This window comes from Neovison vison, chromosome 6 (genome assembly GCF_020171115.1).
Source record: "Neovison vison isolate M4711 chromosome 6, ASM_NN_V1, whole genome shotgun sequence".
Lineage (NCBI taxonomy): Eukaryota > Metazoa > Chordata > Mammalia > Carnivora > Mustelidae > Neogale > Neogale vison.
In genome coordinates this window covers 182,959,375-182,981,447 of record NC_058096.1, presented here as the reverse complement: position 1 = coordinate 182,981,447, position 22,073 = coordinate 182,959,375, and the positions used below count along the sequence as shown (strand labels likewise).

General features: G+C 35.9%; 1 protein-coding gene across 1 annotated transcript in view; it reads right to left on the bottom strand.

Moving 5' to 3' along the window:
• CNTN3 (contactin 3) overlaps positions 1-22,073 on the bottom strand; it is a 248,886-nt gene that overhangs the window by 44,608 nt on the left and 182,205 nt on the right. The window contains exon 12 of the mRNA XM_044253145.1: positions 20,833-21,008. Within this exon, the coding sequence (XP_044109080.1) occupies positions 20,833-21,008 (176 nt within the window). The remainder of the gene's footprint in view (positions 1-20,832; positions 21,009-22,073) is intronic.

Below are 22,073 nucleotides of genomic sequence, written 5' to 3'. Positions count from 1 at the left end.
CTTGCAGTATAAAAAATTATCAGCAGAAAACTAATTCCCTAGTAAGCACTCTCATAAATGCTGCTGCTGGACTGCCAAGAAGCATAATTTTTCAGTTTAAGGGGGGAAAAAAAGGTTTGATGACTATTTGGAAGGCAAGGTTGAATAGGTGGTCCTCCTCCTTTTTGTCACTTTCCACAGCCTGTTATTGCATAAATTCCAATATAAATCATTCAACCCATCACGGGGTTGCCTTCCAAATCCCGACACAGCATGCAAATCAGATGCAGGTGCCTTGAAAGCAGTCAAACCTGCTGGTGCCTTCTGGAGCCTGGGTGGTGTTTTCCTTTCTGAATGTCCCTGAAGGAATTGCTGGTAGACCTGTATCTCTGATCAACCAAATCAACACTTGCCCCCCACCAACCCAAAACAGCTGCAGCAAGGTCAATTCCATTGCAAATGTATACTGTTCATACAAGGAAAAGAAATAATTAGAAGCCACTGAAACATGAAAAAAAGGTCCTAATACTAAACAGTCTTAGTTTTGTTGACTAAGAACTTCATCTGAAACTGTCCAATGCTTGCTTATCCAAACAGGTGAGACTGAAAGGCAGGTAATAGGAGTCTGCTAATATCAAAATTTGCAGTATATTCTTTGATACTAATAAATTGGAGTAATTGCTCCTTTACTGGATTGAGGGTCCCAGCCTGTTCCATCGTAACTATTTTTGGAAGAGTGACACACAAAAAAATGATAAAAACTCAGTCAAAGGCACTTTATGCATATTTTACATTGTGTCCAATACCTGTTTGCTATAAGGGATCAGCTTTTCTACTGCAACATCAAGTTCTTATTAACAGCATGGGACATTTCTTTTCTGGATGGTGTTATGCAGATGGAGTATCTACCTAAGAATCTGTGGCATCAGGATGCCTCATCTTTGTTCTCACAGCAATTTTAACTCAGTGTTTCAATAGAGTTGTACCTCCACAATTGTATGTTGCCATATCCCAGTACAAAGACTTATTTTTTTCTCAAAATTATAAACATTTTTAGACTTACATTTATATGGAAAATGTATGTCTTCATCTTAAACAGGAAACTGTTAACCAAAATAATAGTTACCCGCCAAAATGAATACAACAAGTGGAAAATAGTGCAAAGAACACTGTCCAAAATAATGTAAATGGACATTAGCTGGACACATTCAAAGTCTCTGAGACTGAGACCTTTGCTCTCTCAGTTAAAAGGGGAGATTAGCTACTATTAGAGAACCATTAGTGACAAACCGAATGCCATATTGAAACATTCTCCTTGATTTAACCTATATGATTGAAACATAAATAAAAATAGAATAGATCTCTCATTCTACCTTATTTAATACTGCCTAGTGGTATGTGGTCTGTGCTTTGCAAAACCTGGGGCTATACAGTTCACTACACCCAGCAGTTCTCCATGCTGGCTAGACAATAAATTTACCTAAAACGTCTTAAAAAAAAAAATATATATATATATATATATATATTTTTTATATATATATATCTCAGAAATGGCTAGGTCACATCCTAGAACAATTAAATCAGAATGGACTAGGAAATGTAGACCCTCTACCTGATTCTAATGAGCAGTCGGAGCCAACACTCATGATACCTCCTGAGATGTTCGATTCATCATCTTCACTTCTTTTATAAATAATCACATTATTTAGGCTCTAAATAATCACTCACATCTATTCCTAACTCTAAAATTCTGCAACTAGTAAGTGCATGAGAAAATCGTTAAGTTAGGCTGTTTACTGATGGACTCATAAGCTAAGAACAGCAATCCTAAACATATTTTAATCATAGAGTACAGGTAAGAAAGCCAGTATTTGAAACAGGTACCATAGGTCAATCACAAGACACATTTCTTTACAATTAGACTGTCTTGGTATGTTTCCCATAATTAAAAAAAATAGACACTGAAATAATTCAACATGCTGATACATTTCTCTAGATTCATACAGAAACTTAATGTTATTCAACATGAATTACTCTAGGATTTCTCTGGATTTAGGAATAATTCTGAAACTGAATGAAAGTATTTTAAGTCATGAGACTACCCTGAGTAGCAATTTAACTCATAGATCAGATCTTTCTCTCTTTTTAAATCCTTATATTATAAGCTTAAAATTTAGTAAGAGACATTTGTCCCTTGTAGAATGAAAGGCTAGTATATAAGAATAAGACTTTCTCATACACAGGAATAAAAAGTCATTTCATGGAAACTTGACTAAGCTGTGCCAAATGTCTTATGTTTGCTTGTAGTTTTAGTTACTATTGCTATGTAATAAATTACCTAAAAGTTGGTGGCTTAAAATAACAATGATCATTTATTCTACTCTGGATTGTGTGATTTAAGCAGAGATCAGTGGGGGAAGTTCATCTCTGCTCTAAGTCTCATCAGCCAGGGTGGCTTGCCGGGGACTAGAAAGCCCATTTACATGACTGGTTAAGTTGAGGTGGGCTGCTGGCTGGGAATTCAGCCATACCTGTGGGCTGGGGACTTTAGTTCCTCTTGAGGTAGGCCTCTCCACAGTGTGCTTGGGCTTCCTCATATTATGGTGGCTGGATTCCAAGAGAAATTGTGCTGATGGAACAAGATAGAAATGCATGCATTTTTACGAGCTAGCCTTAGCAATCACATAGCATCACTCCTGCTCTTTTTTACTGCTCAAGGAGTCATAAGGGACTAGGTTTCAAAGTAGGAGACATTGATTTCATCACTCAGTGGGGAGGAGTGTCAAAGTCATTCTAAAGAAGAGCAAGTTGGTAAGGGATGTTGTTACAGCTATCTTGGAAACATGGTTGGCTATACTCCTCCAGAAATCTCTGTATATACAATACTACCTCTTTTTTTGGCAGCTGGCCTATATGCACTACATATAAAATGGTTCCTTCATTCTCTGCCATTTCCTTGGGTTCCTCCCATCAGGAGATCTGAGGGAGAGGGAACAGTGAGTTTGGGGTATTTACTCACCAAAATTTATCCTTGTGAGGTTGTTTTGAGCAGCTATACCCAGGACCCAAAATAGGTTAAAAACAACAACAGCAACTACAACTACAACAACCCTTGCTTGGACACCCTTTCTTTCATGTCGTTAGCCTCTGCAAGTCAGAAAAAGGGACTCCTAAGCAGTCAGAGAGAATAAAATTATGCCATCTCCCAAGAGAAGTGTTCAAAAAGAAATCTCACTGTGGTTATTACAACAGCAGACCAATGTATTCCAACAGTTATCCCAATACTTCAGAAGTGTAGGTTTTCATCTCAAAGTCTTACTGAAGAAGATTAAGAAAAAAGACAAGGTTTAATGTCAAATATGACTATCACTAGCTATTTTTTCTGTAAGAATATGATCTAAAACTTTAGAGTCAGTATAAGAAATACTAAAAAATAAGAGTGTTTATTGTAATAAAAAAAACACCTAAAATTTCCAATTTTTGTCTAAAAATTTAAACTGTCCCAAAGGAACCATTTATTCTTTACTTTCTTAGTTAGGTTCAGATCAATTAAATAGTATAATTAAATATTACATCTTGCAAAGTAGAATGATTTTCTTTCTGAAATTGGGACATAAAATCTAAGCCAGCATGAACAATTACAATCCAATAAAAAAAAGGCAAATAACCCAATTAAAAAATGGACCAGCTACCCTGACTTCTGGTTTTCAGGCCATGTATAAGGAGCTTAACATCAGTTCATTTTAAAAGCAAGTAAAAAGTTGAATGAACTGAAAAATCAACACCTCATGTTAGATTTGGTATAGAAATGAGGTCATAGAGAGAATCACTGTCTCCCAAACTGGGAAAAAAACAAAAACAAAAATTAAAAAACAGGTAAATACAGAGAATACTAATTTATGAGCAGAAACTTGCTCAGGAGCCAGTCGTGGGGGTAGAGAAACCTGAACTGTAACTGATGAATTGCTGGCGGGTCACTGTGGACAAGCCTGAGAGCTACGGGGAACTCCAGGGAACAACTTAGTGGGTTCCCCACACTTCTGTGAGCTGTTACTCCATGAGTTCTTCGAGGTCACCACAATGACTACTGGAGAAAAATCCCCCTGTGTTTCTGGCAAGGGAAGGGAACAAGAATCATTCATTAGGTTGAAATAAGCCAAAGCACTTTGTTCTTAACAAAGCTTGCTTTCAGGAAAAACTATTTTACTAGGGCCTACCTGGCTGGGGTTTTAATCAGAGACAAATACCTCTTCTGGGGGGATACCCAAATCTAGCTCCCTCTCACCTTCAACATGGGTAACAGAAACGGACAACTTCAAGCCCTGCAGACATCCCATCAAATGGGGGAGAGGAAGAAGCAGCACAGGTGAAATTCACAGTCCAGGAGAACAACCTCACCAAAAGAATGAGACTTAATCAGGATTATGGAATGCTTTCCCTTCCCCCACACCTTATATTGCATTAGTAGCGACCAGTTTACTGCCCTTCTTTCCTCCTAGTGCACCATCTGCCTTTCAACAGAAAATGACAAGGCACATCAAAAGGCAAAAAAGAGCAGAATAGGCACCAAGTATGGCAGGAATGTTGGAATTATCAGACCAAGAATTTAAAGGAACTACAATTAATATGCTAAGGGATTTAATGGAAAAGCAGGCAATATGCACAATAGATGGACAATGAAAACAGAGAAAGGGAAATTCTAAGAAACAATAAAAAAGAAATGCTAGAGATCAAAAACACTGACAGAAATTTAAAAAATTAATGGGATCATTAATAGACTAGACATGGCTGAGAACACAATCTCTGAGCTTGAAAATATGACAATCAAATCTTGCAATACTGAAAATAAAAGAGAAAAAGGCTGAGAAAAAATATTCCAGAACTATAGGATAATTAAAAAAATTGTAATATACACTTAATGGGGATATCAGAAGGAGAAAAAAAGAGAAAGAGAGAAGAAGTAATATTTGAAGCATAATCATTTGAAGTAATATTTGAAGCAAAATTCTAATGACTTAGAATTTCCCCAAATTAATGTCAGATACCAAACCACAGATCCAATAAGCTCATAGAAAATCAAGCAGGATAAATGCCATAAAAACAACACATAGGCATATCATATTCAAACCTCAAAAGAAATCAAAGAGAATTTTGAAAGAAGCCCAAGGAAAAAACACTTTACGTACAGAGGAACGAAAATAAGACTTATATCCAATGTCTCCTCAGAAATGAAGCAAGCAAGAAAACATATCAAATGAAATATTTACTGTTGAGAGAAAAAACTCATCACTCTAGAATTCAGTACTCTGAAAAGTAAAAGGAGAAGTATATACCTTTCTCAAACAATAAAAAAATATTAAGGAAATTTGTTCTAGTAACCTGCCTTGCAAGATGACAGAGGTCAGGAACTTAGATTTTCATAAAGAAAGAAAGAGCATCAGAGAATAAATAAGTAAATGTAAAGTAAAAACTTTTATTCTGCTTTTTCTTGATAGATCTAACAGTCAACAGTTTGTTCAAAACACTGTTATCAAAGTGAATTTTATTTTATATATAAATATAGGTATAATGTCTATATGAAATGAAAGAAATGATAGAAAGGATAGGAGGAAAGAATTAGTAATATTTTTTATTAAAAGGTACCTTCACTACAAGTGAAGCTGTACACAGTTATTTGAAAGTAGAATGCAATTGGTTGTAAATATACATTGCACAGTCTAGGATAGTTACTTAACAAACAGTATAATTGGATATACTAAGAAGGGAGAGAGAGAGTGGAATCATATAAAATGCTCAATTAAAACAACAAAGGCAGGAAAAATATGGAAGGTTAAAAACAGAAACAAAGAACAAGGGCAACAAGAAGAACAGAAGAAACATGATAGATATTAATCCAACTTTATCAATAATCTCCTTAAATATGAATGTTCTAAATATACCAAGTAAAAAATGGAGATAGAGTGAATTAAAAACAAGAATCAACATAATATTGTCTATAAGAAACTCACTTAAATATAATAACACAGGTTGCCAGAGGGTGGGAGGGTAGGGATATGGTGGCTGGGTTACAGACATTGGGGAGGGTATGGGCTATGGTGAATGCTGTGAAATGTGTAAGCTTGATGATTCAGAGACCTGTACCCCTTGGGCAAATAATATGCTATATGTTAATAAGAATAATTAAAATATATATAATGACACATATAGATTAAAATAAGTAGGTGGAAAAAATATGCTATGCTAACACTAATAATAAAAAGACTGGAGCTACCCTCTGACCCTGCAATTGCACCACTGGGTGTTTACTCCAAAGATACAGATGTAGTGAAAAGAAGGGCCATAAGCACCCCATTGTTCATAACAGCAATGACCACAATCACCAAACTGTGGAAAGAGCCAAGAGGCCCTCCTTGGATAAAGAAGATATGGTCCATATATACAACAGAATATTATGCAGTCATCAGAAAGGATAAATACCCAACTTTTGTATCAACATGGATGGAACTGGAGGAGATTATGCTGAGTGAAATAAGTCAACAGAGAAAGTCAATTATCACGTGGTTTCACTTACATGTAGAGCATAAGGAATAACATGGAGGACATTAGGAGAAGGAAAGGAAAAGTGAATTGGTATAAATCGAAGGGAGGATGAAGCATGGGAGACTGTGAACTCTGAGAAACAACCTGAGGGTTTTGGAGGGGCAGGGGTGGGGAGATGGGTGAGCCTGGTGGTAGGTATTAAGGAGGGCCTGTATAACAGGGAGCACTGAGTGCAGTGCATAGACAATGAATCTTGGGACACTGAAAAAAAAGAGGAAGTAGCTATATATATATATATATATATTTTAAAGATTTATTTATTTGAGAGAGAGAACGAGAAAGCATGAGTGGGGGAAGAAGCAGAGGGAAATGTGGAGAGAGAATCCTCAAACAGACTCCCCGCTGAGTGGAGAGTCCAGAATGGGGGTTGATCCCAGGATCCCAAGACCATGACCTGAGCTGAAATCAAGAATCAGCTGCTTAGCTGAATGACCCGCCTAAGCACCATGGGAGCAGCTATAATAATTTCAAACAGGCTTGACTTTAAAATAACAAAAGTTATCAAAGACAAAGATAGGCATTACCTAAAGATAAAGTGATCAATATTCAAAGACATAACAACTATTAATGATTATAAACCTAACAACAAGGAACCAGAATACATAAAAGGAAAAAAATTGATAAAATTATAAGGAGAAATAGAGGAATCTGCTATTATAGCTGAAGAACTTAAAACCCATCTGTCAAAATGTACAGATCCAATAAGTATAAATACAGTAAGAACATAGTTGAACTGAACAGCACTATCAATCAACTGGATACAATTGATACCTATAGACTCCTTCATTCAACTACAGCTGATTATACATTCTATTCAAGCTCACATAGAACATTTACCAAGAAAGACCACAAAAAACACCTTAACAAATAGGAAGGGAAAGATGTCTGCTACAATGTCTGCTCTCAGACATTGGAATTAAACTAGAAATTGGTAACAAAAAGATAGGTGAAGAGAGCTGGAAAATCCCTAAATACTTGATATTAAACAGCATACTTCTGAATAACATGTAGGTCAAAGAAAACATCTCAAGAGAAATTTAGAAATATTTTGAACTAAATACAAATGAAAATAATTTATCAAAGTTTGTGGGATATAGAGACAGCAATGGCTTTGAGGGAAATTTCCAGCATTAAATGCATATATTAGAAAAGAAAAAAAAGATATGAAATCAATAATCTAAATTTCAATCTTAAGAAACTAAAAAAGAAATAATTTAAAAGTAGATGATATAAGATAATAAGATTAGAAAGCAATGAAATTTGAAACATCAAATCAATAAAGAAAAATCAATGAAACCAGAAACTGATTCTTTGAAAAGATCAATAAAATTAATCAACCTCTGGTCACACTAATTAAGAAAAGAAAAATAAAACACAAATTACCAAATGAAAGAAGAGGTACCACTATGGATTCTATAAAATTAAAGTGCTAGCAAAGGGATACTATGAATTATTCTGTGTCCACCAATATGATTACCTAGATGAAATGGCCAAATCTCTGAAAGTTACATTCTACCAAAATACATATAAGAACTAAGTTATTAAAGAAATTTAATTAATAATTAATAATGAATAATGTTCCCAAACAGAAAGCAAAAGACCCAGATGGTTTCACTGGAAAATTCTACCAATCGTTTAAGGAAGAAATTATACCAAGTCTCTATAATCTCTTACAAGAGATAAAAGCTAAGAGAGCTTGTCCCAACTCATTTCCTGAGGTCAGCATTACCCTAATTAATACTGAAATCAGATGAAGACATTGCAATAAAAGAAAACTACAGACCAATATCTCTCATGAACATATACATAAAAATCTACAACAAAGTATTAGCAAATCAATTCCAATAATTTATAAAAATTTAGAAAATACAACCAAGTGGGGTTATTCCACTTATGTAGGGTTGGTTCAATATTTGAAAATCATTTAATGTAATCCATTATGTCAAGATTCTGATTAAGAAAAATCTTTCCAAAAATGTCTATTTCTTTCTTCTGCCCATTTTTAATTGGATTATTCACTTTTTGGGTGTGGAGTTTTATAAGATTTTATATATTTTGGAATCTAAGCCTTTATCGCATATATCTTTTGCAGATATCTTCTCCCATCCCGTAAGTTGCCTTTTAATTTTGCCAATTTTTTTCCCTTCACTATGCAGAAGCTTTTTATGTAGAGAACAAATGATGGTTACCAGAAGGGAGGATGATGGGGGGGGGGTTGGTTTACATTTCAAGGAGGGTACCTGTGATGAGAAATGGATGATGTATGGAAGTGCTGAATTATTGTATTGTACACCTGAAACTAATATTACACTGTATGCTAACTAACTGGAATTTAAATAAAAACTAAAAAAAAAAAAAAGGACCATAACATCAATTTTGCCATACTCAACTGGTGACACAGACCAGCTTTGGTACAGTGGGGGGTGGGGTGGGGGAAGGAAAAATCACATGATCATATCAACAGATGCAGAAAAAGCATTTGATGAAGAAGAGAGAGAGAGAGAGAAAGAAAGAATGAAAGAAAGAAAAAGAAAGAGAGAGAGAGAAAGGAAGGAAAGAAAGAAAGAAAAAGGAAGGAAGGAAGGAACGAAGGAAGGAAGGAAATATATTTGGGTAGAAACACTGGGAAGAAAGAAAAGGAAAGAGGAAAAAAGGAAGGGAAAAAGGAAGAAAGAAAGGAAGGAAATCCTATTCATGATGAGAACTCTCAGCAAACAAAGAATGGGGGAAATTCCTCATCTTAATAGAGAACATCTACAAAACAACTATAATTAACATAATTAGTGGTGAGAACCTTAAAGCTTTCCTGCTAACATCAAGAGCAAGACAAGGATGTTCCCCTTCATCACTACTCTTTAACACTACTAGAATTCCTAGTAATTCAATAGACAAAAAAATAAGTAAGTAAATAAATAAATGGTATACAGATTGGAAAGAAATAAAACCATCTTTTTTCTCAGATGATATGATTATCTATGTAGAAAATCTGAGAATCAATAAAACACAATGCTTGGAAATAAGCAATTATAGCCATGTTGCAGGATATGAGGTTAATATACAAAAGTCAACTTCCCTCCTATTTAATAGTAATGAACAAGTGATTTTGAAATTGAAACATATTACCATTTGTACAGCATTCAAAAAATGAAATATTTAAGTATAAATCTAACAAAATAGATATAAGAACTATATGAGGAAAACTATAAAATTCTGATGAAAGCTATCAAAAAAACTAAATAAATGTATAGATATTCTATGTTCATAGATAGGAACATCCAATATTGTGAATGTCAGTTTTTCCCCTGATTGATTATAGAACACAATTTCAATTAAAAAATCCCAGCAAATTAGTGCATGATAAAGTGAATCTAAAGTTTACATGAAAAGATAGAAGACCCAGAATAACCTATTCAAAACTGAAGAAGCACTAAACTGGAGGACTGACACTACTGAACTCAAGACTTACTAACAGGAGGGGTGGATTCAAGAGTGGGATCCCATTATGCACTAAGACAACAACTGATGCCCTTTTCCCAGGAGAAAAAGTCATCTCCCAAGTGGAGTGATGCAATTTTATTTAAAATTGTGGGTGTACATGATGCAATTCACAGCAAAATCTTACCAAAGTTTTCTTTAAATATCTGCATCTTCTCCAAAGTTTTACTCCCCATGACACATCCCCATTTTTTTTTCTAACATACTATCCAAAGAACAGTCATTCCAAAGTCTTCTCCATATCTCTCCTCAAATTCTCAGTTTGTGGGAAATCCAGGAAAAGTTTATGAAAACTCATAGGAAAAGAATATTTGTTTTTTGACTATATGAAACTAAAAACTTTTATGAATGATAAACAGCAGAAAAGTGACATACTGAAAGAAGATATTCCCAGTGCATAAACTAAGATATAATCAATAGCTTGAATACATAAGGACCTACTGCAAATCTGTTAGACAAAGTTCTGAATTCCAACAAGAGAAATGAATAAAGGATACAGATTTGCTATTTATGAAATAAGCCTATATCATATCCTAAAGTAGGAAATGACAGTACATACTGTGAGTTTATATCTATGGGAACAATTTTCTGCTGTGACCTCAGGAAAACACTGTTTAATGGACACATGACATAGATGAGATGAAAATCTGATACACACAAATGTCAATTTTACCGCTTTGTCTCTGACAAAAATAAAATACATCTTTTTGGCTTAATGGTTGTCTTTGAGCTGCCTGTGTTTTGTTTTTTTAACTTCTGAAAATCATTCCTTATCGTCAGATAAAAAGAAAAATATTTCGGGGGGAACCTGGGTGGCTGGAAGTTTGCTTCTCCCTCTGCCCCTCTCCCTGCTCATGCTTGCTCTCTCTCTTTCTGAAATCAATAAATAAAATCTCTTAAAAACGTTTTTGAATATTCTTCTACATAATAATCCAAGTAGGTGGATTTTATCAATTTTTCTATCTAGAATTAAAAAGGTAATTTTTTCTCTCTTTTCCCTGCAGAGGTAATCTTCCATTTCACAAGAGTAAGTAGTAAACTCCCAAATGTCTTGATTTGGGGGAGTCAGTTATAATTCTAAATATTTCCATGGTATCTAAAATGTTAATAAATGAACAGAGAGTTTCTCAAGCTCACTACTGATCTGAGAAATGAGAAGTTGGTGATAATGAGATATCACTTTTCAACCATGTTTGGCAAAAAACTTTTATAAAAATGAAGAGAAATAGGTATGGGAAAGGATTTGGGGTAACAAGCACCCTCAAGCTGATAGGAAGATAAATTGCCGCATCTTTCCTGGAGGACAATTTAGAGACTAAGCTATCATTACTGCTCGTAGTAGTAATGGTAATAACAAGAACTAACCTGTTGTTGTTCTAAGTGCTTTATACAGATAGACAGGTAGCTATAAAAAGGATACATATAGATATATAAAAGATATATATAGATATATAGATATATATATTTATCTAAATAAGATACTGTTATCACCTCAGTTTTACAGATGAGAAACTCAGGCAAAGAGAGATAAAGATCAACAGTTCATAAGAGAATGAAATAGGTTTTAAAAGTTGGAATTCTGAATTCAGATTTTTTAATGATGAACAGAGATAATTCTTATCAAATCCAGCAATTCCTTGCCTAAGCAAGGAATCCCCAGAAAACTCTGAAATTATCGAATAAGGTTTCACTATTCTTCTTTCAAAATACTATTAATACTATTAACTATTCTTTTTCTTACCTATTTCTTACTCTTATACTGTCAGAATTATTTAAACTGGAATCAGATTGTTGGTTATTTTAAAACCATGGAAAAGTCTAAGGAAAATTAAAAGCCTCAAAATACACAGCTGTTTTATTTCAGCCAGGAGCACCAAAATTTTGTGATTCTTTTTCTTTCTTCTCATCCAACCATCCATCCATCCATCCACCCACCTACTCATTCATATTAACAAAGTATTTAAAGCTTAATTTAGGTCTTGCATCCTAATAAAAATTAACATATATTTTATCTTTTCAGGTAGTTTTTTTGTTCTACTATACTTTCTTTTCTATTACTGCTGGTACATAAAAAAGCTATCTTTTTTTTTTTTAATTTATCTCGTATCTAAGCAGTTGACTGAACTCTCACTATTTAAAAACTTAGAGTTGATACTATTGGATCTTGAGTAGCTCAAATGTCATTCTGTCCTCAAATTATGGTAACTATGCTTCCTTATTTTCAGAGTTAAGGTCATTTATTCCTGTTTATACCCCACTGTTTGTCCAAACATTTCCAAATGTTTTTAAAGTAATGGTATTTGTATGTTTCCTTTCTTATTGCTGATTTAAATAAAAGTATTCCTGGCACTTCCCTTTAAAGACATTTTTGAGATGTAGAGGAAGCATTTTCTGTTTCTACAATAGGTCATTAATTTTATTGAATGTCTTTTAAATACCCATTGAGAATACTGTGGTCTATTTTATTAGATCTATTGATATGATGCAGGCACACTGGCCAGAACATCCCCATGTAGTTTTCAAAGGGTCATTATCATTATTTTAATATAATGCTCAATCTCATTTGACAAAGTGTCATTTAGGCTTTCATACTATATTCATGAGATGAATTTATATCTACCAATTATTTGCTATCTTGCTAGATTTTGTTCTTAAGAGTATGTTAGCTCCAAAAAAATAAATTGAAAAGATGTTTGAACTTTTTACGTTGTCAAATAGTTTATATAACAAAATATTTATCTGGTTCCTGAAAACTTGAAAAAATTTTGAAAAAAAAAAAAAAGTAAAATTATCTGTCCCTAATATCCTTTTTTGGTGGGGGAGGGTGAAGTTGGTGGCTATTGATTTATATGTTTGCATACTTAGTGGATCTACTTAGGTTTCCTAGATCTTATTAGTTTTGATTACTTCTATTTTACCAGAAATGTTCCATTTAACTGAATTCCATTAAATATATATGAGTTCAACATGGAATGCCATTTCAAAATATTTCTTTATTATCTGCTATTCTCTTTCTCATTTCTAATTTTAATTTTATCATTATTCTTCATTGATACATTCTAGAGATTATCCATTGCTTTTCGACATTATCCAGTTTGTACTTCCATCTCCTTTATATATAACAGTTGTGCTATTTTTCTTTTCTAAGTTTTATGAGGGTGTAAAAAGAATGAAAAGGAATGCATTATTTTCTATTTGTATGGAAAATTTTTATATGTGTTTGTTTCTCCCATTATAATAGACATCAAAATTGTTTTTTTCTAATTTTGGCAAATTGATCTGTTGGCACTTAAAAGAAGAGCTCTTGGAACTATATACCAATTTTGTTTCTAATTTTTCTCTTTGCTTTTGACTTGATATATTTTTATGGTATATTATTTTGAGCATTATAGTTTTCGATTATTATATCTTCATGACAGAGCAAACTTTTTCAAAAAATACTTACCCTTTTTACTCTTGAGATTTGCCTTGAATTATTATGATCTTTTTATAAAGTAACACTTGTTATTCTCTCTTTTTTGTTGCATTTGACTGATAAATATTTGCGTATCTTTTCACGTACATCCTTTTATTCATAGCCTTGGTTTTTGTTTTAACTCTGATATCTTTATGGGCTTTTAGTTCAAGGTACATGTTACTTGGTTTAACTTCTGCCCGCCTTCTTATAAATTTAAACCTTACCAAGTCTCCGCTAGGGGTAGATTTGGACCATTCATCTCAATAAACACTTCACTTCATGAATACAGCCCTGGGGTGCCAATCACACTTTAAGAAGAAACAGAGACTCTGTATGCCTGGTTGAGCAAATGATGAGTTACGGAAATAAACTCAACTTCAACTGTTTTGTGCACTTCCCTTTTTCCATAAGTATTGTAGAATACTTGTTTTCTCAACCTTAAAACAGCTTTGTGGAAAGAGCTGGACTTCAGGGAAGTGTTCAAAATGAATAATAGTAATTTTTCTGGTTTAATCACCACTTTTATAGACTTCTTCCTGAATATATCCTCTTCGTGATCATTCCAAGTCAGGTAATGTTTTGAATTTGGGCAACATATAAAATTTATAAGACTCTCCAAGTAGAAGATGCTTAAAAATTCAGAATATAGCCCCAACTAGTGTTTGGAATGAGTGCTTTGTCTCAGATCTGTACATAAAATGCATATATAGGGCACCTGGGTGGCTAAGCTGGTCAAAGATCTAACTGTTGATTTTGTTTCAGGTCATGATCTCTCGATTGTGGGATCAAGTCCTGAATTGGGCTCTGGACTGGGTGAGGAGCTGGTTGAGATTCTCTCTCTCTCTGCCCCTCCCACCCCTCTAAAATAAATGAATGAATGAATAAATAAATAAAATGCATATATAACCTTTTTTTAAATATTTTTTGTATTATAAAAGAACTGTTATTTTCAAACTTTTAGTCCTCATACCCTGATAATTCTATGAAACAAATCAAGTTAAAGTGACCACAACTGTGTTATTACACACAAAGGATTATTTGTAAAGATATTCTTTCCTACCACCGCAAGCTGGGAAATGCATCAAGTCCCGAAGCTCATGAGTAGCTGCCGTAACAAGAGTGAGCCTGGGCTGTGGGAGATAAATCATCCTGAAGCCAGCCACTCAAATGAATGGCAGTCAGCGCTGAACCAGTCACTGCTAAACCTCTTATTGCTTCCAGTGACTGTTATCCACACACATTCTAATTCATCATAGATCCAATTCCACAAAATGTTTGTAAAGCTGTACAGCTTGGCTCTATACATTTTTCATTTCTAAACACCTGCACCACATCAAGTTTATCAAAGCATATCCGTTTAAACATCCATTAGAATTATACAGTGACCTCTTCGTAAGTTTCGGTTTGAACGTTTCTATTTATAGTGAGCCCCCACCATATAATATGTCTGAGTCCAAAAGGTAGCTTGTTAGGCCAGTCAAAATTGTCCTTGAATGTTCTAAAAATTATATTTAAATTGCTAGACCCCAGCCACATAGGTCCCAGCCAGTGATATTCTTTTGTTTCTCTTGAACTGTGGGCTATTATCTCCCTTATCCTGTTATTGGAAGCTAAGGTATACTTAAAAGTAGAGAAAGATGTTTTACTGGGTGACTGATGGAATCTCTCTCCATTCTCTCTATCTCACTTATTTTTTTATATTTTCACTGGGTCCATGCAGTGGAATTCTGTTGGTTAAATATAGGAGTATAAGAGAATGTAACTGTACATATATTGATGAGCTAATGTCTATTCTTCTTTTTTTTCCTTCAGTAGGGGACAGAGGCAGAGGGATCAGGAGAGAGGGAATCTTTTTTTTTTTTTTTTTTTTTTAAGGTTTTTTTATTTTATTTATTTGAGAGAGACAGTGAGAGAGAGAATGAGCAAGGAGAAGGTCAGAGAGCGAAGCAGACTCCCCATGGAGCTGGGAGCCTGATGTGGGACTCGATCCCGGGACTCCAGGATCACGCCCTGAGCCGGAGGCAGTCGTTTAACCAACTGCGCCACCCAGGCGTCCCCTGGAGAGAGGGAATCTTAAGCAGACTCCATGCCCAGCACAGAGCCTAACATGGGGCTTGACCTCACAACCCTGAGATCAGGACCTGAGCCAAAATCAAGAGCTGACGCTTCACTGACTGAGCCACTCAGGCCCCCAAGCCTATGTCTCTTCTTATAACTGCATTTATGTGAAATAAAAGATTAAAGTGTATACATATGAATATATGCATTCCTACTCACATATATAAATAATAATAATATGTGTGTGTGTGTGTGTGTGTGTATAAAATATACGTAAACATAGTGAAATGGAGAAATAAAAGTGTTCCAGAAGAGATCAATGTGTGCAAATTCTCAAGGTCGGAGGGAACATGCCAAATACTAAAAACTGATGTGAAAAGAGACCAAAAAATGAGGGAAGCAAAGTTAAGTAACTCACCCATGGCACCATCCAGTAGCATCAGAATCTAGAAGTCATATATACCTGAACACAATCCCTGTTTTTCCAGTTACCCTACAACATGCCTGCAACTGAGATTTGTGGGGCAAACAGTGGAAAACTGGAGTTCTTTCACTGCTGGTTTCTTTGTACAACTTTGATTTGTCCCATGGGCCCATGCTGAAGCTTGACTCTGGACCCATCCCTCCCCTGTGATAGGACAATTTGCTTCAGTCACTTGGTTTGACAAGCTTTTCTCAATGTATAACTGTGCAGAAACCTGTGACAGGCATATGTTCAAACACAGTGGATCTGATCTAAACTGTTAGAGTTTTCTGAGCTTGGAGATTTTCCCCCAAAGTTGGTTTTTTGTTTTTGTTTTTGTTTTTTTACAATAAATGAATAAGTATTGAATACTCAATGTATGGTCCAATAAAACCCTCTTATATGGTCCCAGTGACAATTGGTTGAATCACTTAAATCTCTAAGCCAGATTTCCCAATTCTAAATTATCCCCCCTTTAAAAATAGGGTTCTTGGGGCGCCTGGGAGGCTTAGCCATTAGGTGTTTGCCTTCAGCTCAGGTCATGATCCCGGGGTCCTGGGATCGAGTCCCACATCGGACTTGGCGGGAAACCTGCTTCTCCCTCTCCCACTCCCCCTGCTTGTGCTCCCATTCCCTCTCTCACTGTCTCTCTCTCGGTCAAATAAATAAGTAAAATCTTAAAAAAAAATAAAATTAGTATTCTTATTATCCACATGTATTGGCAACTTTCTGACTCACATTTTGCTGCTTTTGACACTAGGGATCTATCTAGGAACATAAATATCTAGAAGCAGGCTTTTCCAGGTATTAATGTGAATGCTGCAATGAATATAGAATCAGAGAACAAGGCTTGTTGTGTGATTCCCTTCCCATGCAGTGGAAAACTAATTTACTTAATTGCCCGTGCTTAAGGGAAATGTCATCATGTATGGCTTCCTGTTTTCTACTGATGAGAGAATATTAAGTTACTAATGGCACAAGTCAGAAAAAAAAATTCACAGGCCATGAACTAGCGTGCTAGAGAAAGAACAGGTGATGGAATTAATTTATGAAATGTCATGTTTTAGATGCCTGACTCCGCTGAAAAGATGACTTTCTACTTTATATAGGACCTACAGGTAAGGCAGGAGCAGGTAAATTACACGAAAAGCTCAAATATTCCTTATTCCAAGCTCCTCTTACAGAAAGCGGTAATCTAACTCAGGCTAAAGTGAGCCCTTCTTTAAGTCTCTCATTACATACTTCTTTAGCATTAGTTAAGATGGAGGACACTGCATTGGATAAAACACCATCAACAATTTAAGATCCAGCAGTTAAATCACAAACACAATTATCTACATTAGATAGCAAAGGTAACTAATGTTTCTTTCTTTTTTTTTTTTAAGATTTTATTTATTTATTTGACAGAGATCACAAGTAGGCAGAGAGGCAGGCAGAGAGAGGAGGAAGCAGGCTCCCCACTGAGCAGAGAGCCTGAAGTGGGGATCCATCCCAAGACCTTGGGATCATGGCCTGAGCAGAAGGCAGAGGCTTAACCCACTGAGCCACCCAGGTGCCCTATAACTAATGTTTCAAATAAGATTCTTTATCTAAGAATTAAGGTTATGACAAGAGCTGGGGTAGAAGAGAAGCCTTTTCCAGACTTGGTAAGGGGACTTTATGAAGGTAACATTCTAGTCTTTTGTCTTTTCCTTTACCTTCCCCCAAGAAAAGCAAATGACAAATCCTGGGTATGGAGTAGAATTGGCTAAGAATACTGGCATATGCCTTTTCCTAGTGCAATAGAAGAAATCTGTGACTTTTTTTTAAAAAAGGGCATTTAAAATAATTGTGAAAGAAATATTAATAGGTTGTAGCAATTGGTGAAGTTCTCGAAAGCCTTGAATCAGAATAATTAGGGAAACTAGAACTTCTAAAATGAAATAAGCCAGATGATAGAGGAAATAAAGCTTTGCTTGACCTTCAAAAAAAAAAAAAAAAAAGCCAGATGATAGAAAAAAGAAATGACAATGAAATTGTACTTTACTGTGCTAGGTATGGAAACATTTCTGCCTTTTTTTTTTTTTTTTTTCCTTTTAAGAGAGCATCTGTTTTAGTTACTAGGTCTGCTGTACCAAAGTAACACAAACTGAGTAGCTTAAAGCAACAGAATTTCATCCACTGGTGGTTCTAGAGGCCAGAAGTCTGAAGTCAAGCTCCTGTCCAAAATCTCTAGGAGAAGATCCTTCCTTGCCTATTGCGACTTCTGGAAGCTGCAGACATTTCCTGGCCTATAGAAGTATAGCTTTGATTTCTGCCTACGTCTTCACATTGCCACCTTCCCTCCGTGTTGTGTCTTTTCATTGTGTTCTCTTTGTATGTTTTTGTCAAAATTTCCCTCTTTGAAGTGTTTGTTATTGAGGGATAGTTCATAAACAATATTATATTAGTTTCAGGGGTACTGCCTAGTGAACCTCCAATTACATACATTACAAAATGCTCACTGTGCTAAGTGTAGTTCGCTTCGGTCACCATAGCAAGTTATTACAATATTTCTCCATATTTCTCACACTGTATTTTTTATCCTATGACTCATTTTACAATTTCAAGCTTGTATCCCTTTATCCCCATCATCAAATCTCTCTCTCTTATAAGGAGATCAGTCTTATTGGATCAAGCCTCATTCTGTCACTGTAACTTAAGTGTATCTTCAATAACCCTAATTTCAAATAAGGTCACCCTGTGAGCTAGTGGTGTAACTAAAAAAATTTCTGTATCTTCTTTCCTGTCAGTACCATACTTACACTCAGAACACACTACAAGACTTCTGATACCAGAGGTATATATATCCACACCAAGGAACCCTCTGACACAAGCTGAATGCCCTTAATTCAGTTCTGAAACTATCTGCCTGAACTCAGATGCCACGAGTGAAGAAGAGCTTAGTCCCAGAGGATCCTCGCCCCTACTTTAGATACCAGTTACAAGGCTCAGACTGCTACATGCACCTTTGACCAACTGGCTGTAAACCGGGGATCCCATGACCCACTGCTTAGGTTCAGTCATTTGCTAGCACGGCTCACAGAATTCAGGGCAACACTTACTGACATGCACCAGTGAACTATAAAGGATATAATAAAGGAGGAAGATTAACACCCAGATAAAGAGGTCCTAGGAAGGGGTGTGCCACCCTCCCAGCATGTGGATGTGCTCGCCAACTTACGAAACCCCACGCTTTTGGGATTCTAACGGACACTTCATCACACAGGTCCAATCAATTATGAATTCAGTCTCTAGCTCCTCTCCTCTTCTCCGAGAATGAGTGATAGAGCCAAAACTTCCAAGCTTCTAATCATGGTTCTGCTGAAGGACCAGCCTTCATCCTCAAGCTGTTTCAAAGCCCACAGAGAGACACGTTATTAGAAGAAAAGCATTCCTATCACCCAGGAAATTCCAAGGGTTTTAGGAGCTCTGTGGCAGGACCCAGGAGCAGAAATCAACATATTCTATTATTTTACGGTTAGGCTTTAGGACTTGAACAAATCTTTTTTCTGGCGGGGCACACAGTTGAAGTCATAACATTATCCTTTTAAATTGCCCATGATCCTAGTAGGTTGCTATACCTGTGTATACACATACATTTAACATGAAATCTTTGTCAAATGAATACAACCGAGGTGTCCATCAGGCCATCTTTTGTTGTTTTTATTTTTTTCATTCAAAGGACACACCTTGATCTCTACTCTACACCCCTGACACCTTAGCTACACAGAATGAAGCTATTCTGAAGTCAGTGAAAACGGGTTTTCAAGGGCAACTGGCCTTGTGGTTCTGGATTCAGAGTTATGTGACCAGCTGGGGGGGGGGGTCTCCTGTCAGTCTGTGTGGCTCACCAACACTGAGTCATTTCTTAATGGTTCTCCTCAAAGTGAAGGTTCCTCCTTGAACTCTGTAATTCTTCCTCACACCGAACCATCACAAATGAGGAGGCCGAATGGGGCTTAAGAAAACATTTGTATTTGAGCACATAAAGATTTAGGCTTGAATCTAGTGTCCACACTAACCAGCTCAGGGACCCTGAGCAAGTCAATACAGTTTTCAAATCCATAGTCTGTGCATCTGTAAAATGAAAACTCTCACTGACAATGCCCAGAGCGATGCTGAGGATTAACGTGGATAAAGCTCTTGGCTTGACACAAAGGAGTACTTAGCAAATGTGACTAGTTTCAACCTCATAATAAATATGTCATGTTGAAAACCGACACCTGTATATGAAAATTTTGCCTCCCATGGAGTAGTAACGACAAAATTATCATGGTCATATGTATCATTTTATATTTGACAGAAATAAAACAAACACCAATTTTAATTAAAATGATAATTTATAGGCTGAAGTAACTGTGCTCACTTTCTGGGAATGCCAGTAATAAAATTAGATCACAACAGAATTGAGAATGCAGGGACGCCTGGGTGGCTCAGTTGGTTAAGCAGCTGCCTTCGGCTCAGGTCATGATCCCGGTGTCCTGGGATCGAGTCCCACATCGGGCTCCTTGCTCGGCAGGGAGCCTGCTTCTCCCTCTGCCTCTGCCTGCCTCTCTGTCTGCCTGTGCTCGCTCTCTCTCCCTCTCTCTCTGACAAATAAATAAATAAAATCTTTAAAAAAAAAAAGAATTGAGAATGCAGAGTTACTCATAGAACAAACATTTCTCGAGCATCATATATGGGCCAGATATTTTTTTTAGGGACAATGTGTCAGAGCCACCAGTGATATAAATAGCAGGAGTAAAGTGGCACGACTTACCCCACCGACTTTTTCAAAGTGAGATCCATCTTTCTTGAAATCAGTGAGGGCCCCATTGAAATACCAGGTGAACATGATGTCTAACAGGGGGTCATGCTGCACTTGGCAGGGCAAAATGACACTTTCGCCGACAGAGACATCCATGTTGGACGGTGCCAAAGTGATTCTCGTTGGTTCTATTAAAGAAAGAAAAAAGGTTTAAGTAAAACATTAGCATTTTTATTTTGATGACATCATTTTCACAAGCTGATGGTTAATCTAACATTTAGGGTACATGAATAAAAGTTTTCAAGATTACGAGAGAAATTTTTATGCAGATCTGTAATATATGTCATCGGATCCACAAATTCTTGTTAAAAAGAATTAGGATATTTGAATTGATAGAATTTATCAGTTAAAAAATAAAGTCACCTGTAAACAAGAGTTGGAATATTACTACAAAATCAATATTAATGTAGTTTTATTGCTTTGTGAAATATGAGGTTAGAAATAGAAACCACTGAATTCTCATGGACTTTTAATAACTCAAAAATGCAAAAAAAATTTAAATAGACTCAAACGTTTGAAAGACCACACAAAAGACATATAGAACAGGTACTATGAGAGGGATGCTAAGTTAAAATGTTAATTAATGTGTTGCCCCACTCCCGAGGGTCCCCGTGTACATTTCCTTTTCTCCATCCTCGTAACAGTCCTCCCATCTACTGTGAATTAAAATTCCTATGGCCCCATTTTTCCATGGTTGCTCCTCATTTGTCGACTCCATGTTGCAGCAAGAGTCTTCGAAAGAATCATTTATGCATGTTGTCTACAATTCCTCTAGTAAATTCCCTCTTTAATCCACTCCAGTTAGCCTCTGGCTCCTTGCAAGCCATTGGTTTTCATCAAGGTTCCCAGTAATCACCCCGCTGCAAACCAATGGCACATTTTCCAATCTCATCTTACTTAACTGACCACTCAGCAGCATTTACTACCCTTGATCATTGTCTTCCTGTCAGTTCACTTTCTTTGCTTGATTTCTGGGACACCAAACTCTCTTTGTTTTCTAGAACCATCCATGCCAGTCATTCCTTATCTGGTCCCTCTTCTCTTTCTAAATCTCATAATGTTAGACTGCCTCAAGCTCAGTCCTTGGTTTTTCCTCATTCTTTATCTTCACTCACTCCCTCAGTGATTTTAGTCATTCTTTGTTTTTCAAGTATATACCTATATGCTAACAACTCCCAAATGTGTATCTCCAT